Source organism: Hipposideros armiger, unplaced genomic scaffold (assembly GCF_001890085.2).
Source record: "Hipposideros armiger isolate ML-2016 unplaced genomic scaffold, ASM189008v1 scaffold_876, whole genome shotgun sequence".
NCBI classification, from domain to species: Eukaryota; Metazoa; Chordata; class Mammalia; order Chiroptera; family Hipposideridae; genus Hipposideros; species Hipposideros armiger.
Genome location: NW_017732226.1, coordinates 299,860 through 327,165, shown reverse-complemented (window position 1 = coordinate 327,165; position 27,306 = coordinate 299,860). Strand labels below are relative to the sequence as shown.

At 34.6% G+C, this 27,306-nt stretch overlaps 1 protein-coding gene across 1 annotated transcript in view; it reads left to right on the top strand.

The window, feature by feature from the left end:
* Positions 1-27,306, top strand: part of PCDH15 (protocadherin related 15) — a gene marked incomplete at its 5' end in the record, with an annotated part of 518,446 nt that overhangs the window by 235,571 nt on the left and 255,569 nt on the right. Inside the window, 3 exon segments of the mRNA XM_019629964.1 lie at positions 18,456-18,662; positions 25,719-25,853; positions 26,988-27,137. Coding sequence (XP_019485509.1) covers positions 18,456-18,662; positions 25,719-25,853; positions 26,988-27,137 — 492 coding nt within the window.

The window sequence follows — 27,306 nt, the reverse complement described above, 5'->3', positions numbered from 1 at the left end:
TTTCAAAGCTAGGGACTGCATTTATCATTATAATTTTGGTTTAATGATATCTAATTTTTTAAATAATGAAATAATTTAAAAGTTGTGGAAACCCACATGATCTGTCAATTAATTTTGGTCGACTTCATTGAGAAGGTAAGCTTTGAGCTGGGCAGTGAAAGAAGCACAGGAATTTACCAAGTAGAGATGGGGGCTGGGAAAAGGGCATTCTGAGTAAAAGAACAGACATAAGAAAGGACACAGAAAGTCTAGTGTGTGTTATTAACATATAACTTTTTCATATCTACACATACAAGAACAAGCTATAGAAATGTAGCCTTATGAATTTAATTTTTAATTTAAAAGTGGTAAAGGAAAGGAAGTAAGGTAAGGAAATTACTGAGTATACATTGTACAAGGTGTTTTTAATGTATACATTTCATTGAATTATAGCCTTAACTTTAGTAGTATGCTAATTGATACAAAGGTAGAAACTAAAGCTCAGAATAAGTGATTGGCTCAGAGTTACATTGCTAATAAGCAGCAGAATTCAGGTTTAATTTTAAATTCATGTAAGCTAAAGTCATACTTGTTTCATGTCACCAAGATGCAGTTGCTTAGAAATGGTTGTCTGGCTTGCTATCTGTCATCGCAACTTCAAACAATAACATGTAGACACACACTTAATTTTACCTCAAAATAGGACATATTTTTATCTCCAATTATATTATACATACCAGCTCCTGTGTTTATTTAGTGGTCCTTTGTCCTTAAATAATTTGTAGTCTAGAAGGGTAAAGAGTTATATAAGCCAGTAAATCAAATATAACACATCGACTGCTAATAGACTAATAGAAAGACACATGGCAAGTGCTGATTGAACACAAAGTAGACACATTTAAATTAACCTGAGGACTCAGGGAAGATTTTCTGGAGATTTCCTCAAGCTAACTTTTGTTATATTTGAAGAGTTTGGCCAATGAATAAAAGTGGAAAATATGTTTGAACATAAGGAAGAGCAAAAGTAAACACTTGGAGGCATTATATAAGAGGCTACAAACAGTTAACAGGGAAACGAGGTATGGAACAAGACCACAGGCAGAGCCTTATGTCTGACTGCAATTTCCTTGGATTTCATTGAGTAGGTGATTTGGGAGTCATTTAACAAAGAAAAACTCCTTCATTATATATAATGGTCATGCATGAGATTCATCTTCTTGCATTGACTATTTTTTTTTCATCATTGGATTATATAAAACTCAAAATGTGTGTCCATTGTCTACTGTCAATTTACCCGAAGCCATGCTGTGCTTCCCTCTGTGGGAATTAAAATACTTGACAAAGCACTGTTTCAAAACTGCCTCATTTGAAATCCGAAATCCATTGTTTTCCTTTATGATCCAAGTGAGTTGTCCTAGTATACCCAGATACAGTGAAACTCAGTCCATCAATTATAGAAACAAAAATTAATTAGAATAGGCAGTAGATTTTTAAAATAACACTTTATATTATTAATGGAAGTTTTTACAGGCATTATTAGATGAAAATTATGGTGTTTTGTGTGCAGTCAAGAGGATAATAAGCAAAGGTATCAATCTGTAAGAATAATAATGTGCCACCTGCTTGAATAATAGCTGAATATCGTGGCTTTGTATAGGGTTCCATTGAAATACTACAAACTGACAGTTCTCTTCTGTAGTAAGTCTTTCACCTTCCTTACTTTTTATTATTTTAATAATGCTCCATTTTTCATTGGCCATAAAAGTTCTTTATTGGATTGATCCCAATTCCTGTATCCAAAGCTAAGGAAAAATAACATAAAATGAAGTACTTTCTCCTAGATTTTGCAGAAGAATCCTGCTTTAAAAAACTATATGCACATTTAACCGCCGGTGAGTGTCATGATGTAGAGATTTATCATCTTCATTTTATCTATTTCTGCCAGTGATTTATTCAGTACAATGACAAATAAAAATGTAAAGGTGAAGCTAGAAAGACAAAATGAAGTTCACCCACTTTAGAATATAAAAAGTTTAAAACATGTCAATTAAAAGAGGAAAAAAATGTTCCATAGCAATGCATTATTCCAAATTTTAAATAATTGTAATCATGTAATCATACTTTAAAATGAAATGCACATTGGAAATGAGACTCTTACATTTGGTTTGCCCAGTACTGTTCATATTTATGCCTCTTGTCCTTGTGTAATTATTCATAATACATCTTTCACTCTCAAAAATGCCCCAGTTTGGATGAAAAGTTATGTGATCACCATAGTTATAAAGCAGGAAACAACTATGAAATAGAAATATGAAATCACAGTTTAGATTCGAGATGATAATGAATCAGTTCATGCAGGGAACTGTCTACAACAAAGCCCAAAAAATTCACCTTCATTATTGTAAGTCAGTATTTTTTTTTACAAATGTTATTAATTGATATATTTATACCCTGGACATCTATTACAAAGATTAAATGGATAAATTATTAATAATTTGTTCTCTCTGATATATTTATACACTGGACATCTATTACAAAGATTAAATGGATAAATTATTAATAATTTGTTCTCTCTGTTGCTCAAATATAATTGTGTTTTGTTTTTACCTAAATCCTTTTGATCAACAACAAATAGCAAGGGTCACAGTGATATCACAAATGCCACTGTGTCATGGACTCTCTGATGTTTATGCTGTTACCTGCTGACCTGCTCAGATTGTCTAGCAGGCTAACCTTTAACTTATTTTCCTTCCACTTGATGAGTGTATTAAATCTAAGCTATTGTCAGCCACCGCACACTTTCTATTTCAGCCATACTAAGACATTTGCGGTCCCTAAACTCACCAAGCCTCTTCTCATCTCAAAGCATTTAGAGATGGTTTTCCCTCTTTCTGAATCATTCCTCTCTTCCTTCCTTTTTTCCTTTCTTCCTTCCTTCCTTTCTTTTTTTTTTTATTATATTACTTTCAGGTGTACAAAACAACATAATGATTAGACATTTACATCCCTCACAAAGTGATAACCACTCCCCCACAAGTCTATTCCTCCCTTTCTTCATCAACAGTCTAATTCACACTGTTGCTTCATTTATGTGTCAGATGCTAAAAAGATATTTTCTCTGGAAAGGCTTGGCCACCTGTTGGAAGTGCCTCCTTGCTCTGCTTGTCCATATAGTGGCTTTGATTACTCTATGTTGAATTTGCCTATTTATTTCCTCCTGACCTTTACATGAGGACAGATTGTAATATATTTCTTTACATGGTGGCACAAACTTCTATCCCTATGCATGTAATGTGCATAGAAGGTACCCAATAAATATTTGTGTGTAATTATTTTCTCCCTGGAATAGTACATCTTTTAAGCTGCTGGATTTGGGTACCTACATCTTCACAATATTTAAATACATACATTTGAAAGTATCTGTATTTTATGCAGTTTTATCTGTGTTTCTGTCCAGAATAAAGATCTGATAAACTTCTCAAATAAATTAAACTCTTGAAAAAAATGCCAGACGTGTATTAAGGCACAGTTTAAAGCCATTTATGAGTGGATTTTAATAAAAATCTCTGTTTTTTTAAAGAAAAAAATATTTTTGACACAGAAAATGAACCACAGAATTGAAACTTGTAAGCTTAAATATCAGTGCTGATGTGCCAGTTCTTCTGGCAAGTTACTTGGCTTGAGAAATCTTTTTTTTTAGTAAAATTTATTAATGTGACAGTGGTTAGTAAAATTACATATGTTTCAAGTGTACAATTTTAAAATACATGACCTATATATCACATTGTGTGCTCACCGCCCAGAGTCAGTTCTCCTACTGTCACCACATATTTCACCCTCTTCACCCTCTTCTACATCTGGTAACCCGCTTACCCTCTGATAATCACTAAACTGTTGTATGTGTCTATGAGTTTCTGTTTCTTTGTCTTGTTCCTTTGTTGCTTTCAGTTTTATATCCCACATATGAGTGCAGTCATATGATCCTCGATTTTTTTCTGTCCAACTTGTTTCGCTTAGCATCATAATCTCAAGGTCCATCTATGTTGTTGCAGATGGCACTATTTCGTCTTTTCTTATGACAGAGCAATATTCCATTCTGTATATATACTATATTTTCTATATAAAATCATCTATTGAAGGGTACTTTGGTTATTTCCATGTCTTGGCCACCGTAAATAATACCACAATGAACATTGGAATACATATATCTTTATGGATAAGTGTTTTCAGATTTTTGGGGGGTAGATACCCAAGAGAGGGATTGCTGGATCATGTGGTAATTCTATTTTAATTTTCTGAGGAACCTCCACACTGCCCTCCATAGTGGCTGTACCAATCTACAATCCCACCAACAGTATATAAGGGTTCTTTTGTGTCCATATCCTCTCCAACACTTATTAGTATTTGCCTTGTTGATAATAGCCATTCTAACAGGCTGAGGTGATATCTCATTGTGGTTTGGCTTTCATTTCCCTAATAGCTAGTGAAGTTGAGCATTTTTTCATACATCTGTTGGCCATTTATATGTCTTCTTGAGAGAAATTTATGTTCATGTTCTCTGTCTATTTTTTAATTGGGCCATTTGTCTTTTTATTGTTGAGTTGTATGAGTTCCTTATATATTTTGGATATCAGCCCCTCATTGCAGGCATTATTTGCAAGTATCTTCCCCCATTTGGTTGGTTGCCTCTTTATTTTGTTAATGGTTTCTTTTGCTGTGCAGAAGCTTTTTAGTTGATATAGTCCCATTCATGTATTTTTGCTTTTACTTCTCTTGCCTTTGAGGTCAAATTCATAAAACCCTCTTTGAACCCAACGTCCATAAGTTGAGGACCTATGCTTTCTTCTGTGAAGTTACTGTTTGAGGTATTATGCTTTAGAAATTTGAGAGTCAAAGAACAATAGCATCCGAGACAGACTGAGACCTAAGAAGACAGCAACTACAACCCTTGGCCATACATGTGAATCTCTAGTGCCACAATGCTACAAGATGTTTAGCTTCTCTTTGAATAATGACCTGACTTATACTTTACTTCCAGGGATCCAAAGTAAAACTCTGATTCATTGTTTTTAAGGCATATGGCATTTGCTAGTTTTCAATTTGCCAGATCCTTTCTGAGTACTTGTTAGGTACCTGATATATTGCTTGGTTTTGAGAAGACAGAAACGTATGAAAATCCTGCCTCAAGGAAATTACAAGTATGGAAATTATGCTTTCAACTTATTTTCCTTCTGAATTCTACATCCATGTTTGCAATTACTAGCTGCATAAACTACACCTAGTATTGTGCAATAGTGTCAGAGTAAGAATGTAGTAAAATGTATACATCCTTTAAAAACCATACTCCTTCTTTCTTTTAATTAATAACATTACAATGAACTAGTCACCCAGGCTTGGAGCTCCCAGTTCCTCTTAGGTATCTGCTTCCATCTGTCCCCATCCAGTCACTTTTCAAGCCCGACCCAGGTATCTCTGGAATTTCTTTTGAATGTCTCCCCAACTCTCCATACACATTGCAGTTTCCTAGTTCTCATCTTCATGGCCCATCATCTCACATACATCTCATCTTTTCCTTGCATCTTTCCTACCTCCCTGCATTAGCAACAGAGTATTGCTAAAACAACAAAATAATTCATGCTGGTCCACATTCTTATGAAGCCATTTGACAATTTGCCTCCTGCATGAATTTCTGAAAGAGGACTTGATCAGTTTGAAAGATCACAGGTGTCAGGAGCAGAAAGAAAGAATAACAAGTCACAGATCATCAGTCATCACTTCTAAAATAAAAAGGATGGCCTCTCCTATGAAAATGAAAGAAGTAGCAACATCCATGAACTCTGTTAAGGAGATTTTAAAGTGTAAGTTCCTATTTATTTATTTATTTATTTTTCTGCAGTGTGAGTATTTACTATTTGTTCAAGAAAAGGAAGAAAGAAAGAAAGAAAGAGTGAAAGGAAGGAAGGAAAGAAGGAAGGAAGGAGGGAAGGAAGGAAGGAAGGAAAAAGGAAGGAAGGAATAGATACTTCATTTGTGAAAGACTGAATAGGAGCAGCCTTTAGTGAGCCAGGGTTAGGAGAGAAAAATATATCAGATGTGATGTTGTCCAGCCACAGGAAACAAGACAAATACTACGGACAACATACTTTTATAATTCTTGAAATATTCTGGGCACGTAGTCTTCTCCCTATTCTTATGGATTCCAGATGAAAGAATGAAACACACAGGTAACCCCCCATCTTAATTCAGCAGGTCAATAAAAAATAAGCTCACTTCCTCTGCCCCAGGAGCAAGATCTCTAAGGTGAGGAAGTTTGAGTCCATTAAGAGAGAAAATCCTCTATGCATTTTAGAGAAAAATCATGGCCCAGAAATTTCAGGCATTAGTTCTCATTAGTAATGAAATAGCAATTTCTTCATGGACTTCTGAATGAATCCTTTTCAGAAATGTATTGATATATTTGATACATTTGCTAAATGTTCATCTTTTATTTTAATTTCATGTTCCATTAAAAAATAAAAAAACTGGTATAGGGCCAGCTGTGTGGCTCAGTTGGTTAAAAGCTCACTCAAGAGTGCAATCTCTGAGCAACAGTGGTTCAATGCCTCTCTGAGCTGAGCTGTCACTGCGCTGCCAACAGGTGGCAGATGGCTCAGCTAAAAATAAATAAATAAGCTTTCTAAAAAAATAGTTGGTATAGATTGTCACATAAAACATTATTTTTGTTTCTTTAAAAAGAACACTGTATCCTTTTATTTCATCTTGATTGTCCATATTTCTAAAAATTTTAAGTACTAGGTTGAATTAATTGACTATTATGCCAATTGTTGAAATAAATAAAAGGAACGAATGTTCTGTGTTCTCTTGTCTCAAGCTGTTATTCATCCAGCTGGGTTAGTCAGAACAGAAATAGAATACAGCCATTGAATATATTGGCTGTCCAAACGTGCAAGCTGACAAAAGACACACAGAGGTGATATTTCACTTGGCCTCTTTCTTTCCTCACAAGGTGACCTGCAACTGCTTGGAAGAAGAAAAGCAATTTATCCATTTTCATCTCAGTCCCTTGATTTTGGCAAGGCCCTCTTGCCTGCAAAGGTCATTGTAAGAGTGCAACAGCAAGTCCAGATACTGTAAAGTGTTCAGATAAAAGCTGCTTTCTGAGCAGACCTTGCAATATCTTCCCACTGTACCCCTTCACACACATAAACTACTTACCCCTACAGGATTGTTTCCAAGTAACCTTTCTTTATAAGCTTCTTTGGTTGCTGCATAGAAAACTAAAACCAAAAGGGCAGATCTAAAAACTTGTAAGCTAAATAGGGCTACTTACTAATATTTTTCTTGAGAACAGCCTTGTATAAGGGAAACATGGAACTCTTACTATCATCCAGGCTCTGAAAATAACCCATTTAAAGATCTGGTTTTTTGGATAGTGATGATTTTTGAAATTAAAACATTATAGGATAGATTATTCTAGCCAACAATTTCACATAAGGCACTTTAGTGGGGTTTTCTTCTAGTTGAGAGAAAATGCCATGGGAATTGGATTAGAACCCAGGATAGGCCTTTGATGGGTAGGAAGGCAAAGCACAGGACAAAATAAGAGGAATAAGCCTGACTAGAAGAGTTCTAGAATAAAGTTACTACTTCGTTATTATCATAATCGTGTCTCTTCCTGGCCTGGCTATTTATTAGCCACGATAGTTCCGATGTTCAAAACCAGTGAATAGTCTGACATACCTGTGAGTAGAGGTAGTTTTCTGTTCTGGGGTCTTCCCCAGGATGATTGAGTTTTTTTCTTTAAATCATTCCACATTGCTTTCGTCATTATAGTGCCAGTTCATGTCTCAAAGTCTAAGCAAAGAAAAATATTCTTATTATTGGAAGGCATATAAGAGCTTCAAAGATTCATGTTTTCATTGTAATCAATTATAAACAGAATGGGCACAGTCTTCCTTCAAGTGGAAATAAAGTATACTTTCTTTATTAAAAATATTCCCTTGATAGAAAGTGTGTTAATATTATTTTGTTGTTATATCATAAACCCTGTTTGGGAGTGTGTTATCTGTATTCTGTCTATTGAAATGTCTTTTTTTTTTAAGATTTTTATTGGGGAATTGGGGGAAGGGGAACAGACAAGTTGCTGTCCTTTTGTTCTCCAGTCTAGTTGTGGAGGATGTTGCTTAACTGGCCCAAGTTGGCACCATCATTGCGCTCTTCCCAGGTGAGGCAGATCAGTCTCTGGCTTCTGGACAGCCACTCACGATGGCTGCTGGCTATACACGGTAGCCCATGGCAACCCACTGCAGCAGGGTTTGCAGCCTATGCCAACACCAGCAACTCATGGCAGCCCAGCTCCAGGTTGAGCTGTTGTTCAGCATCTTAGCTGTAGAGGGCAGTGTCACTGGCCCTCATATGTGGATTCGAACCTGGTCCTCTGGCGTCCCAAGCTAGCTCTTAACCAATGCACCACTCAGCCATCCCTAAAAATATCTTTTTTTGTCAAACATAAAATGTATTTCTTTCTAACCAAGAATGTATTTTTTTGCTATATTTATGACATTACAAACAATTCAGTTATATGATATACAAAACAATTCATTGCATTTGTGTGATAAATTATTATATGGTTTTGTAAGTTTTCACATATTTTTTAGTAACTCATAAATAGTCTTGCTGTCAAACTATTTATTCATTTAAAAAAATTAGAGTATTAAAGTTTAAATAAAGGTCCTGTAGGTTTAAAGGAAATATAATTCTGTAAGAAGGGTCAAGAAGCAATGACCACAGTTATTTTTAATTATTAATTAGTATATTAATATGATTTTTGATCAAGGGAATACAGAATTTCCAACAGCCATCTCTTCCTAAGATATTCCTAAATAAAAGTGTATCATAGAAAATGCCAGTTATTGGAGCTTTGACCCCAAGCCCTTGTAGAGTATTAGTGAGCTGAGCAAGATCCTGCTGAGAACTTTAAGCAAGTGAGGTTCCTCCACTTTCGTTTCCAATCTTCAAGTCCATTTGAAACTTGAAAGTTTGCTTAAAAGTGAGAAACAGTAACAATTACTGGCATCCAAGGCTAGAGCAGAGTCGGTCTAAGCTGCTCCACGTAGGCTAATTGTAGTGTAACAGCTTCCTACAGGCCTGTGTGAGAAAAGCCACAATGCCGGATACGATTGATTCCCAAAGGCTATTGATTAGACACATCAGGTGATGTGGTCGGCTTGCTTTTGAAAAGCAGATTTCAGAGTTCCACCCACTGAATCAAGATGCCCATGTGTTTTTCAGGGCACTAAAGTGGAAGCAGATCATATAATACAATGGTTTGCGAACCTGGTAAGGGAGGGTGAAATGTAAATAAAATCAAGGAAAGAGACACATAGATACCTATCAGAAAGCCTGACTGAGCCCTCAGGAATTTGTCTTAACAATCACTTCAGGTGATAGGAATCAGACCAGAAGCAGGGTTTTCAAAACCAGTATTTGAGAAACACTGGTGGAAAATGTAGAAAAAACCAAGCCTATTTTTGGCATCTGCCTTTAATGAATAGATATATTTGGAGAGGCAAGCATCTGTAATGCTTAATATCATAATAATGTGTTTTTAACATTCTTTCAACTTTCTGGATCAGCCTTTATTAAACTGTACAATTTGTACTTTAGAGGACATAAACTAGTTTACTGGTTTACCACAAACTAGTAGCCATAAACTAGTTTACTAGTTTACTGTGGTGGGAAAAGGTGGGATAGCCTATGTGCACATTTTAGGGAGAGGAATTATATAGCACTTTTTTGGGTAACATTTTTATTTCAATGCCACTTATATACAGAAAAGTGTGCATCTTGATAAGTTTTCACAAAGTGAAGCACCAGTTATAGGGGGGGAAAGCTATTACAAACTCTGATGCCCCATCGCTCTCTCCTACTCTTTTCCCCTCACACACACCCAAGACCTTCACTATATGTTTCTAACTGCATAGATTACTTTTGTACGTTTTTCTTTAACACTTTTTTTTAATTTTTCAATTATAGTTGAAATGCAACATTATATTAGTTCCAGGTGTACAACAGAGTGATTAGACATTTATATAACTTATGAAGTGATCACCCAATAAATTTAGTACCCATCTGACACCATACATAATTATTATAATATTATTGACTATATTCCCTATGCTGTATTTACATCCCCCTGACTATTTTGTAAATACAAATTTGTACTTCTTAATTCCTTCTTTTTTTTCACCCATGCTTTCAACCCCTTCCTATCTGGCAACCATCAAAATAGTCTCTATATCTATGAGTTTGTTTCTGCTTTGTTTGTTCACTTATTTTGTTTTTAGATTCCACAAATAAGTGAAAACATGGCATTTGTCTTTCTCTGTCTGACTTATTTTACTTAGCAAAATGCCCTCTAGGTCTATCTATGTTGTTGCAGATGGCAAGAGTTCATGCTTTTTGATGGATGAGTAGTAATCCATTGCATATATGTACCATTTCCTCTTTATTCATTCACCTATCGATGGACATATTTGTTACTTCCTTACCTTGCTATTGTAAATAATGTTGCAGTGAGCATTTGAATGCATATGTGTTTATCATATATGGCCTTTATTATGTTGAGATATGATCCCTCTATTCCCACTTTGCTAAGAGTTTTTATTATAAATGGCTGCTGTATTTTGTCAAATGCTTTTTCTGAATCTATTGATATGACCATATGATATTGATTTTTCATTTTGTTGATGTGTGCATCACATTAATTGATTTTTGGATATTGAACCAACCTTCTGTACTAGAGATGAAACCCACTTGATCATGGTGTATGATCCTCTTAATATATTGCTGAATTCTGTTTGCTAATATTTTGTTGAGGATTTTTGCATCTATGTTCATCAGGGATATTGGCCTGTAGTTTTCCTTTTTTATACTGTCTTTGTCTGGTTTTGGAATCAGGGTGATAGTGGCCTCCTAGAAAGAGTTTGGGAGCCTTACCTCCTTCTGGATTTTTTGGAAAAGTTCGAGAAGAATAGATGATAATTCTTTTTCAATGTTTGGTAAAATTCACTTGTGAAGCCATCTGGTCCAGGGCTTTTGTTTGTTGGGAGTTTGTTGATTACTGATTTAATCTCCTTGGTAATAATCAGTCTGCTCAGATTTTCAGTTTCTTCTTGAGTTAGCTTTGGAAGATTGTATGCTCCTAGAAAATTATCCATTTCTTCCTGATTGTCAAATTTGTTGGCATATAGTTGCTCATAGTAATTTCTTAATTTTTTTTTTGTATTTCGGTGGTGTCTGTTGTCACTTTGCCTCTTTCATTCCTGATTTTGCTAATTTGAGTCCTATCTTTTTTGTTTGTTTGTTTGTTTTTTGTTTGTTTGTTTGTTTGTTTGTTTTTGGTGGGTCTGGCTAGAGGTTTGTCAATTTTGTTTATCTCCTCAAAAAACTAGCTCTTGGTTTCATTGAACTTTTGTATTGTTTTTCTGGTCTCTATTTCATTTATTTCCGCTCTGGTCTTTATAATTTCCTTCCTTGTACTCTCTTAGGGCTTATTTTGCTGTTCTTTTTCCAGTTCCCTGGGGTGTAAAGATAACCTGTTGATTTGAGATTTTTCTCACTTCTTTAGGTAGGCCTGCACTGCTATGAACTTCCCTCTTAGGACTGCTTTCCCTGCATCCCAGAGATTTTGGGTCGTGGTGTTTTCATTTTTGTTTGTCTCTAGGTATCTTTGGATTTCCTCCTTGATCTCATTTTTGACTCACTCGCTATTTAGTAGCGTTTCACCAGTGTTTTGAACTTTTCAACTGGTAGATTGCTTGTCTCCAATTTATTTAGTTCTTTTGCTGGCATTGTTATTTTCTCTCATTTGGGACATACTTTCTTGTGTCCTCATTTTGGCTGCCTCCTTGTGTTTGTTTCTATGTTTAGGTGGAACTGATGTGTCTCCTGGTCTTGGTAAAGGGGCTTTAGGTAGTAGGTGCCCTGCATGGCCCTGTGGCACAGTCTGCCTGGTCACCAGAGCTGGGTGTTCCAGATGTGTCCCTTATGTTGGTTGCTGTTGGCATGTCAATGGAAAGGACTGACCTTCAGTCTGATGGCTTATAAGGACTAGCCATGACTACAGTGGAGGAGCTATTGTTCAGAGGCTTACCCTACAGAGCGGGATTCACTTTAGCAGGAGCCTGGTCCCTGTATGTCATTTGTGAAGGTGGTTGGGTCATGCTCTGGTGTGGTCTGAAGCTGGTCTCAGGTGTGTTGGTTCTGGGGACTGTTCAGAGGGCTCTGGTGCAGGCCAAGTTCAGCCATTACCTATGCCCTGTTCAGGGGCACTTGGAATGAACTACAAAGTGATCTGAAATGGTTGTACTTGTCCTGGGCATGGAGGTGCCTGGGAGAGACTAAGCTGCAAACTGAGGCCGGCTATAAATTATTGGCTTTAGGGTTATTTAGCAAGTGTTATGGGTTACACTGAGGCCAGATGCTGCTTATTTTGGGTTTTTGAAGCTTTGAGAAATTTTGGGAAAGTCCACAGCATGAGCCAAGACAGGTCGTTTATATGGAAAAGGCACTGGAAGCAGCTTGGGTGGGCCCGCAAGTTGGGTCAGACAGGTACTCAGAGAATCTCTCCTTGGCACTCATACCCTGAGATGGAGAGCCTGGTGTGCAGATGGGACCCCTTGATACTAAGGGGGGGACCTCTGCAGCCAAGACATCCCTCGCAGTGTTTAACCACCACATGCGGGATTGAGACCACCAGTTCTGCATCTCCACTCCTCCTTTTAGCCTGTATGTGGCTGCTTCTGTATATCACTAGTTATTGAAATTCTGTTAAGCTAGACTTCAGGTGATTCTCAGTGATGGTTGTTCTGTGATTTGGTTGTTATTTTGATGTGGTCCTGGGAGGAGGGGAGCACAGCAATTACCTACTACACCATCTTGACTGAAACTGTTACCTTTGTTTGTTTTTAAAATATTTCAAATAATTGGATTAAAATATCATGTTTTAACCCAAATCCTAGGACCTGCATGCACTTTCCCCTTTTTTGTTCTTGTATGTTTGTTTGTTATTTGTTTTTGCTGTGGCTAACTTAGGAAGTACATATTCCATAACCATACATTTTCCATTTGTAAAAATACTCAAAAACAATGGATTGTCTTTGTAAAAGGAAATTTTTGGAATTTTATAAACATTTGCTTTCAAATGAAAGTCCAAGTAATTCATGCTTCAATTTCAAGACAAACATATCTAAACACCTGGCTGTTTGAAACTTATAAACTAAAAACATTGTGAATGCTAATAAATGAATAAGTTGATTGAAAGCTAAGTGTATTTTAACAACCTAAAGTGATTAGGAAGATTAATTGAATTTAATTTTTAATCAGAAAGAGATAATGGAAGTATAAACTTAGCCATTCAGAAAAATTTTCCAAATCAAATACTGATCATTGTCTACTTGAGAGTTGAATTTAGAATTGGAAATAAAGGAATAAAGGGATCTCCATGAACCCTGGACAGCTGGGTAGACCTGTCATTTTTTTAAGAGTCAGTCTCCATGAAGTAAATAAGCAGCCTGTACTTACCTACAAGAGACAACCTTGAGAAATTTCATCCTTTGTGTATTAAAAGCTTCATTGAAAAGCAGGATAGCAAGGGGTATGGTGCCCAGAAAAAGGATAAACCTTATTGAGTGAGAAGAGTGATGTGATAAAAGAAGAAATCAGAGCCATATCACCTGAGACAAACTGGAAATTATTGAAGGGTTTTAATGAGAGGAGTGAAATGATCTGGCTATTATTTAACAAAAACACTAGTTGCAATTAGGGAACACGCTATTGGCAAGGGTAGAAGGTGGCAGATAAATTAAAATAATCCTGGTGAAAATGATAGTAGGTGGGATCAAGGTGGGAATGGTTGAAGAGATGAGAAGTAGTTAGATCCTGCATATTTTTAAAGTAATACTCAAGACAATGTCATTATGGATTAGACGCAAGGTGCGAATAAAAGCAAGTATGTGGATTCTTGAGCAACTGAGAGAATGGAGCTGCTTTTAAAGTGTAAAAGGCTGTTTGTGGAGAAGATTTGTGTCAGGGACAACAATTTCATTCTTGCAGAGGTTACATTTTAAATGTTTATTACATACCCAGACAGAGTCATTATGCACACAGTTGGATATTGATTCTGGAACTCATATGGGAGGTTCAGGCTGCAGATATAAATTGGGAATCCGTGTTACTGAACTTTTTAAGGCCATGAGATTAGATGAGGTCAACAAGGAAGTGAGTATGAAGAAGAGAAGTAAACTAAGACCTGACCCCTGGGCCGCTCCAATTTTGAGAAGTTGGGGATAAAAGTAGAAGCCAGCAAATGAGAATGAGAAGAAATGAATAGTAATATTGAAAGAAAACCAAGAGAAAATGTTGCCATGCAAGGCTAGCCAATAATGTTTTAAGTGTTGAAGACAGGTCAAGAAAGATAAGGACTGAAAGTAAATACTGCTTATAGGACTGTAGAAGTCACTGTTGATTTTGATAAGCACAGCTATATTTGAGGGGTGGGAGCAAAAGCCTGACTGAAGTAGGCTTAGGAAAAAATGTGAGGAAATGAAAAAAGCGAGCACTATAGGTGCACAGTAAATAATTCCTGACTTTCCAGGAGGAAGAAAATTATTTCTCTCCTTTTTTCCTAGAATTTATTTAATTGCCTTGATAATCTGTCCCATATTCTTTTTCCCCCTAAATGGCTGTATCTACTTGAGAGACTTCTTATTGGAGATTGTGGAATTTGTTAAGTTCCTTGCCATTTATTCTATATTCTTAGTCCTCTGGTGCAAGGAGCCAAGAGATTATTAATATGTGGTTGTTTTAATATTGAAAATGGAGTAGTTTGTCTCTTTCAATGTTTTGCCCTCCAAAGTAACCAAATCATGTTTTTTTTGTTCATTTGGATGTTTTTGCTTCTTTAGTTTAGTTTTACTTTGGTCTCATTACTGAAAATGGAGCTTATGCCAAGATTTTCTTCCAAATATCCTGAATTTTAAATATAATGTTTAACTTGTAACTATAGGCTTTATAGAGATAAATAGCATTATATTATAGTATTAAATTATTATTTTTAATGCCACCTTGTTTCACGTGACCTACATTTTTGTACTTATTCACCAGTGATTACAGTGAATGATTTTTGAGAATTCCTATTTATATTACATAAAAAAAGAGTATTTGATGAAATATTTGATGCATGGGCCCACTAAAGAACAAAATATAATAATATTAATTTGCTTTTAGTTCTGTAACTCTAATTCAATCTGGAATATCAACATTATTAATATCCTTTCCTGCCACTAATCTCTTATTATCTTAGATTTGGATATTCATTTGTGTTCTTTCAATTAGAGACTCAAGTGGAGAATTTCTCTGTGTATCCTCTCATGAATCTGGAGACCTGAGTCTGGGTCCGATTCTGCTACATGTGGTGTAGCTTTGAACATAAAGCTATACATTTTGCTTCCTCATCGATACAAAAGTGTATGTTTTCACATTGAGAGAACAAAATACTGCAGGGTTTAAGAATGTGGACTTTGGAGACAGATATCTGGTTAGCAGCTCTGAAACCCCTTAAGTAGGACAAACTATGTAGAAGCAAACCAAAAATCCCATTAACAACAAACTGTTAAAGAAATAACAGACAGAACTTTTACATGTTATTATTAAAGATATGGGGAATTAGATTGTTTTCATGGATCTAATTTGACTTTTGGTTATCTTTTTCATTGGGTCACTTGTTTTTATAATGCAAATAATACATGATTTTCCTGGCTTCACAGTTGGCAGTAAAAATCAACAATAGAGCTGAATATAAAATATAAGCTTCTTTCATTGGTATGGAATTTTGCTTTTTGCTTTCTCCTCAACATCCATAAATTGTGTTTGTGTGTGTTTATTGGGCAAAGAGGACACATTATAAATTTTGTGACTTTTCATGGCATTATTAGTATGTACAGGATGTGACATAATGGCTTTTAGAATAATTAGATATAAAACAAAGGGATATGAAAAAGTCCTGTACAGAATGACCTGTGTGGATGAACTGTTTTAATTAGATCAAGGTCATTGGGCCAGAACCCCATGTGGACCAGTTAATTTCATTCAGTGTAAAAGTGATGTTTTCTAGTCATAGACTGTACCTTTTGTCCTGGTCAGCTGTGTCCTAAGGTATGTCACAGAGGGAAACCCCTAGAATAATACCCATGGCTCAGCACAAATTAATCACAACCACTGGATACAGAAAGAGCTCATCCATACTGATGGTGTCAGGAGCACATATGGTTATACATGAAGAAGAGTACATAATTCCAGGAAAAGCTACACATTATTTCAGTACTGTTGTCCTTAGTGCAGAGCAGGGTGTCATAAATATTCTTTGCCATGGATCACTTTGGCAATTTGCTCCCAAGTGAAAATTTAAATGAATAAAATAAACTATATAACCTTATGATGGAAATCTAATATATTGAAATAGAGTTATCAAAGTACTAAAAAAATAAGATTAATATTTTAATTAATGCTTTATGTAACATTACTTCACTGTGGGTTTATTAATGATCATAACTTAAAATTAATAAATTGCATTAATTATATTTCAAAATATATTTAATATTAATAATAATATGAAATGATAATACAATATATCGTGTTTTTTAAAACTAACATGAAGTGATAACACATCGTGATTTTTCTCGTACAGAGTCACCAGTACTTACAAACATCACTGTGATTTGGAAGGCAGCTATGCTCACCATTATACCACCAACGCTCGCAACATCACTGTGATTTGTTACCTACCCTTCTAATTGATGAAATGTTAAATTACAATTAGAAGAAAGTGCAAAATTATCTTCTAGAGGCCCAAGTTCTTGCCTCTGGATTGAGCAGAGACATCTGTCTGAACTACTTGTAAACTTTCATGGCCAAAATGTCACTATTTCATCTAGGAAAGCACTCCAGGATTTAGTATAAAGTATTTAACTCTTACACTGAGTTGATTTCAAAATACAATTATTGCAACAATGGGGAAAACACATCAATAAAAATTTATGACAGAATTTGAATCTATTTCAGTAAATGTATATACTATTGAATTATGTTAATGATTTCTCCTAAAGTTTGGAGGAGATTTTCTAGAAGTCAATTGTGATGAAATCTTCCCTTAAATAAAACTTTTGGATTGCTATGTAGTAAAATAATTTAAAAAAAATCAAGAGATGGTGTTTCTCCATTCACAAATGACCATGTGAAGATTCCCTAAGAAAACTTATTGAAATATAAATTTACATCATTTATTAAAAAACTGAAGAAAAAATATATTCCTAATGTAAATATTACATTTACTTGAATGACATTTATTGTTAAATATATTTGAAATTCTATAGGTACTTAAATATTTCATTGGAATTATTTCATGATAATTATTCTTTGTTTCTTTTTTTTTTAAGATTTTATTGGGGAATTGGGGGAGAGGAACAGCGTTGGGGAATCGGGGAAGGGGAACAGACAAGTTGCTATTGTTTTGTTATTCAGTCTAGTTGTGGAGGATGTCACTTCACTGGCCCATGTTGGTATTATCATTGCGCTCTTCCTGGGTGAGGCAGTTGATCACCGGCCATTGGATAGCCACCCACGGCGGCTGCAGATCACTCACACTGGCTACCAGCCACTCATGGTAGTTACGGCAGCCCACTGCAGCCTCACTGCAGCCTACACCGTCGCCGGCAACTCATGGCAGCCTAGCTCCAGGTTGAGCTGTTGTTCACCATCTTAGCTGTAGAGGACACAGCGTCACTGGCCCTCATGTGGGATCCTAATGGAGGCCCTGCTGCTCAGAGCTGGTGTCCCAAGCCAGCTCTTAACCAACGCGCCACTCGCCCGGCCCTATACTTTGTTTCTTATATGATGCTTTTGAGGATTTTCCAAATGTAGCCTTAATCTATTAATTTTATAAAAAATTGTGAATTATTTGGGTAGTTAATTATTAGTGTGGAATGAGAAAACATGAAAGAGACAAAAATAAGTATAACGTTTTATTTGAGTTGTGAGTCTTTTTCTCTGTCTTTTATTTAAATATTTTATCAGCAATTTACTCAAATATCTTCACTTCTCAATTTTCTAACTGTATTTAAGCACAGTTATCTCTTCTAACAATATATAGTGGCAGCTACATAATTTATTGCAGTGATTATTATTATTATTTTTAAAATATTCCTTGGGTTTGAGGACGGGAATCCAAAACAATGATGGAAGCTGTCTGGACTTCTATTTTCTCATTTATGTTTTCTAACTCCCTCTAATTTTAAAGCATTTATTTTTTTTCTGCAATGATATCGGTTCAAAAGAGATTTCCTACATAGAGTATGAAAAGGAACACTCCAAAGACACTGCATCACATACAATTTTCACCTTTTTTTATTCTTTTCTAGGCTGAACAGGACAACGGTCATCCTCTTCCAGCCTTTGCCAGCCTCCATATTGAAATACTAGATGTGAACAATCAGAACCCGTATTTCACAATGCCCAGTTATCAAGGCTATATCCTGGAATCTGCCCCAGTGGGATCAACTATTTGTGACAGTGTAAATTTGACCAGTCCTCTACAAATCATGGTTCTAGACAAGGATGTAGAAGATGTAAGTTAAATATAAATGTAATTCTTGTTTTGTTAACACTTCTCTTGTTATATTTATGTCAATAGGAAATCTTACAAAGACGTGGTGACATGAGCTATAGATTAGAGAAGAAGTCCATGTAAATGAGGGTCTTAGGGTATTAATTTAATTAAATATCAAGTATATTACTTGAAAAGTATGTTTGAAGTCAGCACCTGTTCTTTTTCAGTTTATAAATATTCAGTATAAGGAAGAAAATGAATGTTTCACTGACAGCTAAATTACCAGGGCAATCTTATTTATTAATATGGGTTGAAAACAGTTTATATAATTGCTGATAGGAAAAAATAATGGCATTAAACAATGCATATAAAAAGTCACTATAGCAGCCCTGGCATGGGATTTAGGGGACTTTTCTGATAGTATGATATTCGAGAAAAAAACATTTAGGGTCAGCTGACCCACTTACACTTCTGCCAGTGGCTATATTGATTACAACACCCTTTGTGACAGTGGCTGTAAGGAATAGTAGACAAGAAAATCTATATCAGGTTATAGAGGTTAGTCAAGTCCTCCCAGGAAATGAATGGAAAAAGAATTGGAGCTGGAAGACTTTGGAATCATGCAATAAAAAAGTGGAGATGAATCTGAAGCCATGGTAGCCAAGTTTATAGACATAATGAAGAAAACCTATCATCAGTGGTAGAGGATGGACTCTCATATACACACACAGAAGAGTCCTGTTTTTTAGGTTATTAGGCCCCCAAAGCTATACTAATCCTAGCTTTTTCTTTGATTTTGTGACTAAATATGCATATCCCAAAGTGTATTTTTTTAATGTGCTTTAAGTTTGATTCCTGTCACCTGCAACAGAAAGAGTCTTGATTCAGCAGTTTCTCCCTCTTCAATAACATTGTTCTATAGAACTTTTTTTGTTCTATAGAAAATAAAAATGTCTGTAGCTATGCTGCCCTATGTGGTAGCATATGTGGCTATGGAGCACTTGAAATGTAACTAGACTGAATACATATTTTTTAATATTTTGTTTAAATTTAATCAGTTTAGATTTTAATAGTTACATGTCACTACCTGGACAGCATCTCTAGAATGCTCCAGAATCTCATTACATAGAGCTTTGTCATCAGTTTAGTAAATTAAGAGTACTTTCAGATTTTTTTCTCCTGGAAAACATTTTGTTAAAATTGTGTTCTAAGGGACATTGTAAAGGACATTGGGACTCACAAGGTATTGGGGAAGTAGGGTGGCAAGAACTCCTGGGTCTAAAACCTTTAGGAATCCTTACCTAGAATTCTATTCTTGGAGACTTAATGCCAGTTCACCTGTCAAATGCTCCAAGCTGTTCCCAGGGGTGGGGCAGCATGTTGTGGTCCTTAGGAGTTTGTGCTTTGGGTTTGACTCCTGGTTGCACCATGCAATAGCTGTGTAATACTGTGTGTGAGACTCAAATTCACCAGTCTCCCTTTCTACTCAATCTACCTGTGGCTGAAAAGGAATTGTGACTGCGATCACTGCTGCCTTGGCCTGCTCCTTCAGTTGAGGCTGGTGGGGATGGAGATAGAGTGAGAATCACCCTTAGATGATGTCATTAATATGAACAGTGGAGTGGTTAATATAGTTTGTAAAAATGTCAAGCAATTAAACACACTGTATCTGGCTATTTGCTTTTTATTTAGGCCCATCCTTTATCTAAGATTATCTATAGTGAATGATTGTCATTAAGTGCCAGAAAGTGAACAAGTATGTCTGATACCCTAATGACAAAGTTTTCTAAAATATCATATATACCCTCTATATCTCTATTATTTAAGTGAGCTCATAAATGAGGATACCTAACATCTATGTCAATATTTCTAATAATATCGAATTACTTATTTCACAATATAGCCCATTCCATGGTTGAGCAACTAATTCTTAGAAGGCTCTTCATCATACTTAGTAGAAAACAGCCTTCTTATAACTCATCCATTATTCCTTATATCTTCCATTTGCCAGAATAAATCTATGAAACAGTCATTAATATGTTTGAAGATGGATTTATGCCCTTCAGAATCACCTCTTTTTCCAGGCCAAGCACTCTCTATTTTTAGAAAGTAAAATATGTTCATTCCTAGGTTATTTATAGATGAAAATTCACAAAATACAACTTCAAGCCCCTTTTCTTTCACAGGCAAGAATTTTACGGTATTGTAAATTCTTGCTGATTTTAAGTCAGAGTTAGTGAAATTACTCAGAATAGGGATAAAGGATTTAAGACTATAGACAGCATGTTACTTCATACTGGTATCAGCGACAAAAATGGAGAGCCAGCATCAGGCAGAAAACGAGACGTTGTCACTGCAGGAATCGGTTCTCCTGAGATGCTTCAAGAACAGCCATGCCAAAGGGCAAATGCAAAAAGGAGGTCAGACTTGATTTTATTTGTCCAAAAATTAAGTGGTGTGTCTGCCTTTAAATCAGTGGAAAGTAAGGCAATGTTTTAAGGAGAAGTGGTAGGGATTGATGAGTTTTGGTGTGATTAGCAGCGTAGATTTTAAGGATCCTTCTGATAAAAAAAGTAAAAATATTTTTAGTAATGTTATTTTTATACAGATATACAGATATTAACATATACATATATAAAATATATGTCAATTGCATTTACATATTTTTCAACTACTTTTACCTTGTAGTTTCAAAATAGTCTAGTACATAGTTAAAGAAGGTAATGTGCAAAATTTTTATGAGTCATGTCTGAGACCTCCAGAATTTCAGGGGCTGAATGACTAAAAGTTGATTATTGAATGATGGTTTAAAAAAAATAATGGGGGATAATAACCAACAATAGTTACACATTGACTTGTAGAAAGCCATTGATTTACTTACAATTCCATGTCAGTTCACATCCCTATATAGAGTATTGCTGGTTCAGAATAAAGATATCTTTGAAATTTAATACAATACAATCTTAAAAATGCAATGTACCTATATGCTTTATAAATATTATTATGCTATCATATGTAAGCTATGATATGTCAGAATAGTAAGAAAAACATACCTTCTAAAATATTATTTTTGTTTTTATGTTTGTTTTACTAGTGTACACTTGTATGTCATAGCTACGTGTGTGGTCCTTTATATTTACATTATTTTTCGTGTTTAATTTGCACATAGGTTCCACCTGGTGGAGTTCCTGTAGGTACTAGGTGTTGATTTTGTGTTTGTTCTTTTGTTAATTGCTGTGGTTCAATTTCTTGTTCTTTTTCTTTTCCCTTAAAACAAGTAGGCAGTTACTCATTATTACCTGTAAAGGTATCTATAACTATAACTATATAAGTATATATATATATATATATATATATATATAATATATATGATTCAAATGTATTTACATTATAGTAGAACAAAATCATGTAGAACCCAAATTGCATGTAATTTAAGCAGATTATTTATTATTTTTTATGTAGTCCATGACAAACATTAATAATTCATCACTGCATTCTTTATGATAGAGTATAAGCTTGAAGTACTCTTTTGAATAGGTGCTTCAGACAATTGTCAATTCATTCAAACTGGCAGATGAGATTAATTTTTTTGTAATTCCATGTTATGCTTTGTAACTTATATGTATGCTCATAAGTATGCATATGTATATATATATACATTTCTGTATTGTATGTGCATATCTATGAGGATGCATATAATCCTGTGTGCGTGTGTGTGATATCATAGCTTGATTCCCATTAGAAACCCAAAATTGATCTCAAATGCAATGTTCTAATGTATTTAAAATGTCATGTTTGAATGCATTTCTTCTATGTGATGGCAGTTTAAAATTTTATATTCATACATTTGTCAACCATTGCATTTGTATATATGTTTACTTTTCATTCATTTTTTTTCTGTGCTGTGAGTGAATAGCAGGGCTTTTATTACCCTTCCAGAAAATAATCCACAAGTCAGTGAAACCATATTTCTTACTTTTGTTAAATACCAAATGTATACTTTAGCATAAAATAATATCACCTTATGTCAATGGGGAAAAATAACATTTGTAATGATCCCTCTGTGTACATATTGATACAGCAAACTAATTTTTATTTTAAATAAATTTTTAGACACAAGGACAACATAAATTGCACTGTCCCTATCAGAACATTAAGCCAGAGCATTATCTGTTACACTTGTTTTACACTTGTATTATACCACACCTGAAACTAGCATTATGTCTACAAATAAATATAAAATTTTAAATTTGAGTATAATTGGCTGAACATTTCCCAGTCTGCCTCCTTAAATTTTTGTACTTAAAGAAATACAGAGATATTTACCAATAGCATCTTTGTATGCTGTTCATAAACATTAAAAGCTTACTATTTTAAAAAATCATAGACTTAAAAAGCTATATTTTAATCAGAGATTAACTATGCAGAACAGATTAGAATGTGCTTAATATGCGATGTACAATGCTAGCTTTATGTATTACACTATCTTCCTTACAGAAAACAAATAAGCTACAGTTCTGGGAAATGCTATTTTAGTCTCTAGCTAGGTATTATAAAAGGACGCACGAGGTAGAGACAATTAAATTATCAAAAGTCTTTAATATTTCTGGTTATCAAATATGAGAGAGTCTGTTTCTGGAGTCCAGGTGTTTATGTCATTTTCAAATGGGAAGCATTTCAAAAAGAAAACCTTACCGCTTTCATAAATTGGCAAAATGAATGGTGTTGTTCATGACACAACCATATAAGACTACAGTCATGTATAAAGACACTGGTTCACAACTCAACACTCATTGCAGTATTGCCTTGTCACAATACCTGACATAAAAAAAAATGCTTACAACATGTGCTGTGTGAATGGAAATATCTATCAAATTTACTAGTGGAACCTACAGGTGAATGGAAGAAAATAAGTTCAGAGAGAGTTAGTTATAAAGAAAGTAGAGAATGACTGAAGGATTTGAATAAAGGAAAAAAGTAAATATTTTGTAAGCAAGTTACATCGCAAAACTTATTCAGTTTGGATTACTATTAGTGCAAAGGTATGAGTAAAGGAAACTCTGTTCATTAGCGCAGTTGTTGGTACATGCAGAGAATAAAAAAAAACACTATGAATTTGGAAATGTAGTAAATAGGTATAATAAAATCAATGATAAACACTAAAATATAGCATTGATGCTTATTTAGTTTTTATTAATTGAAACTGCATGCTAATGAACATTTTTGATCATTTAAAATAATTTAGTTTTACTACAGTTAACTCTACAGTATAACAAAATAAGAAGAATCCTCAAAATGTGGTTCAAAATATGCTTAGTTGTAAATACTTTGAACTTACTTTTAAAAATAAAGAATTTAACTTTTTATTAACTAACATATTTGATTAATCAAAATACCCAGATTTGTAGTCATGCTAAACAATTTGAGAAATGAGATTTTAATAAAAACATGTGAAAATATTGTCAATCTTCTTGACTTTCTACGTCTCTTAACAACTTTGATTATTTTGTATTAACTAGACCAATAAAAATTATTATCTGTAATATTAGTTTTTATTGTTTCAGGGTAAATATAGCACACAGATCTTATATCAAAACCATGGATATAGAAGCTACCATGATATAGCTAAGTAATACCTCATAAGGAGATATTATTCACACACTACTTGTATCAGATTCAAATAAAACTATGCATTTCAAAGTTATTTGAAATAAACTCATATTGGAGCTTTAGATGTATAAATTATCTTGTAGATCAAATTCTGCCCACTTTTTAATGTAGTAGTACGCATTCCAATTTCTCACTTTTATGTGGAAATTTTTAGAATACAAGTTTTATTATTTTTTTTGCAAATTATCATGTGTTTAACAAATCCCAGTCTCTCTACTCTGCCCTCAGCCCTTGATACCACATTTAGAAAATTAATCTATGATATTAAACCACATTCACATCATACTATACACAGTAATTTAAAAGTTGCCATAATCCCAGGCCAGCTGAGTGGCTCAGCTGGTTAAGAGCTTGCTCAAGAGTGTGAGCTCTGTGCAACAGCAGTTTGAGTCCTGGCGCAAGTTGAGCTGCTGCTTGAGCTGTCAACAGGTGGCAGGGGAAAAAAAAAAATCACCATAATCTCTAAAAAACCTTACCTCCTGTACCATCCCTTTTGCTATTTTGTTTCATAGCTTTGTTCATAAGCCCACTCTTTTACAATATCCCACTTTTATTTGTCCCACCTGCTTTCCTGTGCCACTATGCAGACCCCAATTTCAAGCCACCCTATGTTACGTCTCTGTTCTTTCTCTGCACTGCAGAGATTAATGCTTTGTCTTTCAGAGATGACAATAAGAGTGTGAAGGGTTCCCACTGCTCAGTAATTATCTCTATTTTGAACGTTTGCAATCACTTCCTCATTATGTGTATATAATTTTTGTTAATGCTTTTATAAGACACATACGGTTAATTCAAATATTTCCAATCTAATCATCTGAAATATTTTAATTCAAATAAATGTTTCACCTTGGAGAATCTGAAAAGCATTAAAATATGAAAGAGCAGGCATGATAATTATAGGTAATGAGTTATACACAGCTTATTTTATTTTTATTTTACATTGAACACAGTAACAAGATAGTAATATGCATATATGCAGTTTATTATTACAAATGAAGTAATTGTAAAATTCTACAGCTAAAATCCTTGGCTCCAATTTCCTTTATTTTTCGCGTTTATTTCTTCTTTGTTGAGCCCAATGAAGTTTTGAGAATATTGATACTAAGTAACCAACAAGAAAAAAGTTAATTGGATTGTTTTCTATTCCATCCTGCTTACTATTTTTCCTTTTATTCACATTAATAATACTAGTACTTATTTCAGTATTGTGTTTTCCACACAATGAGTCCCTGCCTTTAGCTTAATTATGAGTAAATATTTAGTGAAATCTTTACTTCCTTTAGGAAACCACAGTATAATAATGCATGTTTCTGTAATAAATTTGAAACATTCATTTTTAGGCAGTGAACTAATAGTTGCATTATTTAGTCTATGTTTTAAATAATGGCTTTTTTTCCCTCCAAAGACGAAAGATCCAGAGCTTTTCATTTACCTCCACGATTATGCATCAGTCTTCACTGTCACGCCGACTGGTATCATTCGCTACCTCACCTTGCTCCAACCAGTGGACAGAGAAGAACAACAAACTTACATTTTTACGGTAAAGAGACCATATATATAACAGAAACAGATATCTGTTTAAACCTGAAAAGTTCAATCACTTGGGAGGAAAAATGCAATATTTTCAAGGAATACCACAGAGAAGATCAATAATAAAATAATTATTCACGTGGCTAGGTCCTTTTCCTGTCATAAGTTTGTATAGCTGTGTTATCTATCATTCTTTCCAGAAGACAAAATTTAATATTCAAGATGATAAAAAAATGGGGATTTCATTTTTCACCATACACTCATGATTGACTTCCATTGGATATTATGAACTGGAATCCACAAAGTAAACAATTATTTTATTTTCTAAACTTTATTTTATTATATTTTATTGTTATTCATTTTTATTTTTGTCATAGGGTTAAGCCCGTGGTTCTCAACTGGCGATGATCCCTGTGCCTCCCTCCCCAACCCATCTCCTTCCTTCTCTTGAGAACAGTTAGCAATGTCTGGAGACATTTTTTGTTGTCACTACCGTGAGGATGTGCTATTGGAATCTGATGGGTTGCCATCAAGGAAGTTGCTTAACATCTTATAATAATCTTATAATACACTGGACAGCCCCCCATCCAAAGAATTATTTGGCTCAAAAAGTCATAGTACTGAGATGGAAAATCTTAGGTTAATCAAGAATACAAAAGAAAGATAAAGCTGTGAATCCAAATTTTTGAACTTCAGAGATAGGAGAAAACAGAGCTGATAGAAACGTACTGATTGTAGGATGTAGATAGTTCTTTCTGGTGAAACCTGCATAGCAGAAGACCTTAAATCAGAGCTTCCAAGAAAGCCTAAAGTGACAGTTAGAACCTTGATACAAAGTTTGAAAAAAATTCAGAATGAGGAAGTTGTGTTGTGGCACTGACTTTTTTTTAGACTTTATTAAAATGTTAATGCAATAATTAAGATATCACTATGAACTAATGCCAATGAGTCCTTTAAAAATTGCTATTTTGTGAATTTCAAGAAAAAGATATTACATATCTAGAGCACCTACTTTCTTGACGAATATAAGTATGTTGGCTATAGAAGCAACTGTTGCTAAGAAAATTCCTGAAATGTAAGAGTCATTGTGTACTGTTTATGTTTGCATGGCTTCTCTATTAAATATGTTTTTCTACCCTCAAAGATTACGGCCTTTGATGGTGTGCAAGAAAGTGAGCCAGTTTTTGTCAATATTCGGATAATGGATGCAAATGATAACACCCCAACCTTCCCTGAAGTGTCCTATGATGTCTATGTTTATACAGACATGAGCCCTGGAGACAGTGTCATACAGGTAACTACCTATATAATATGAGGACACACTCCAAGCAGCACTGGTTAAGATAGTACTTAAAAAATAAAAATGAATTTTAGACTTATTGTATGGTATGCTTTAGCTGAAAAAGCTTTAAATATGTGTTTACTCTTCAAATAAAAGTATATTAATGTGTATTTTAAAGTAA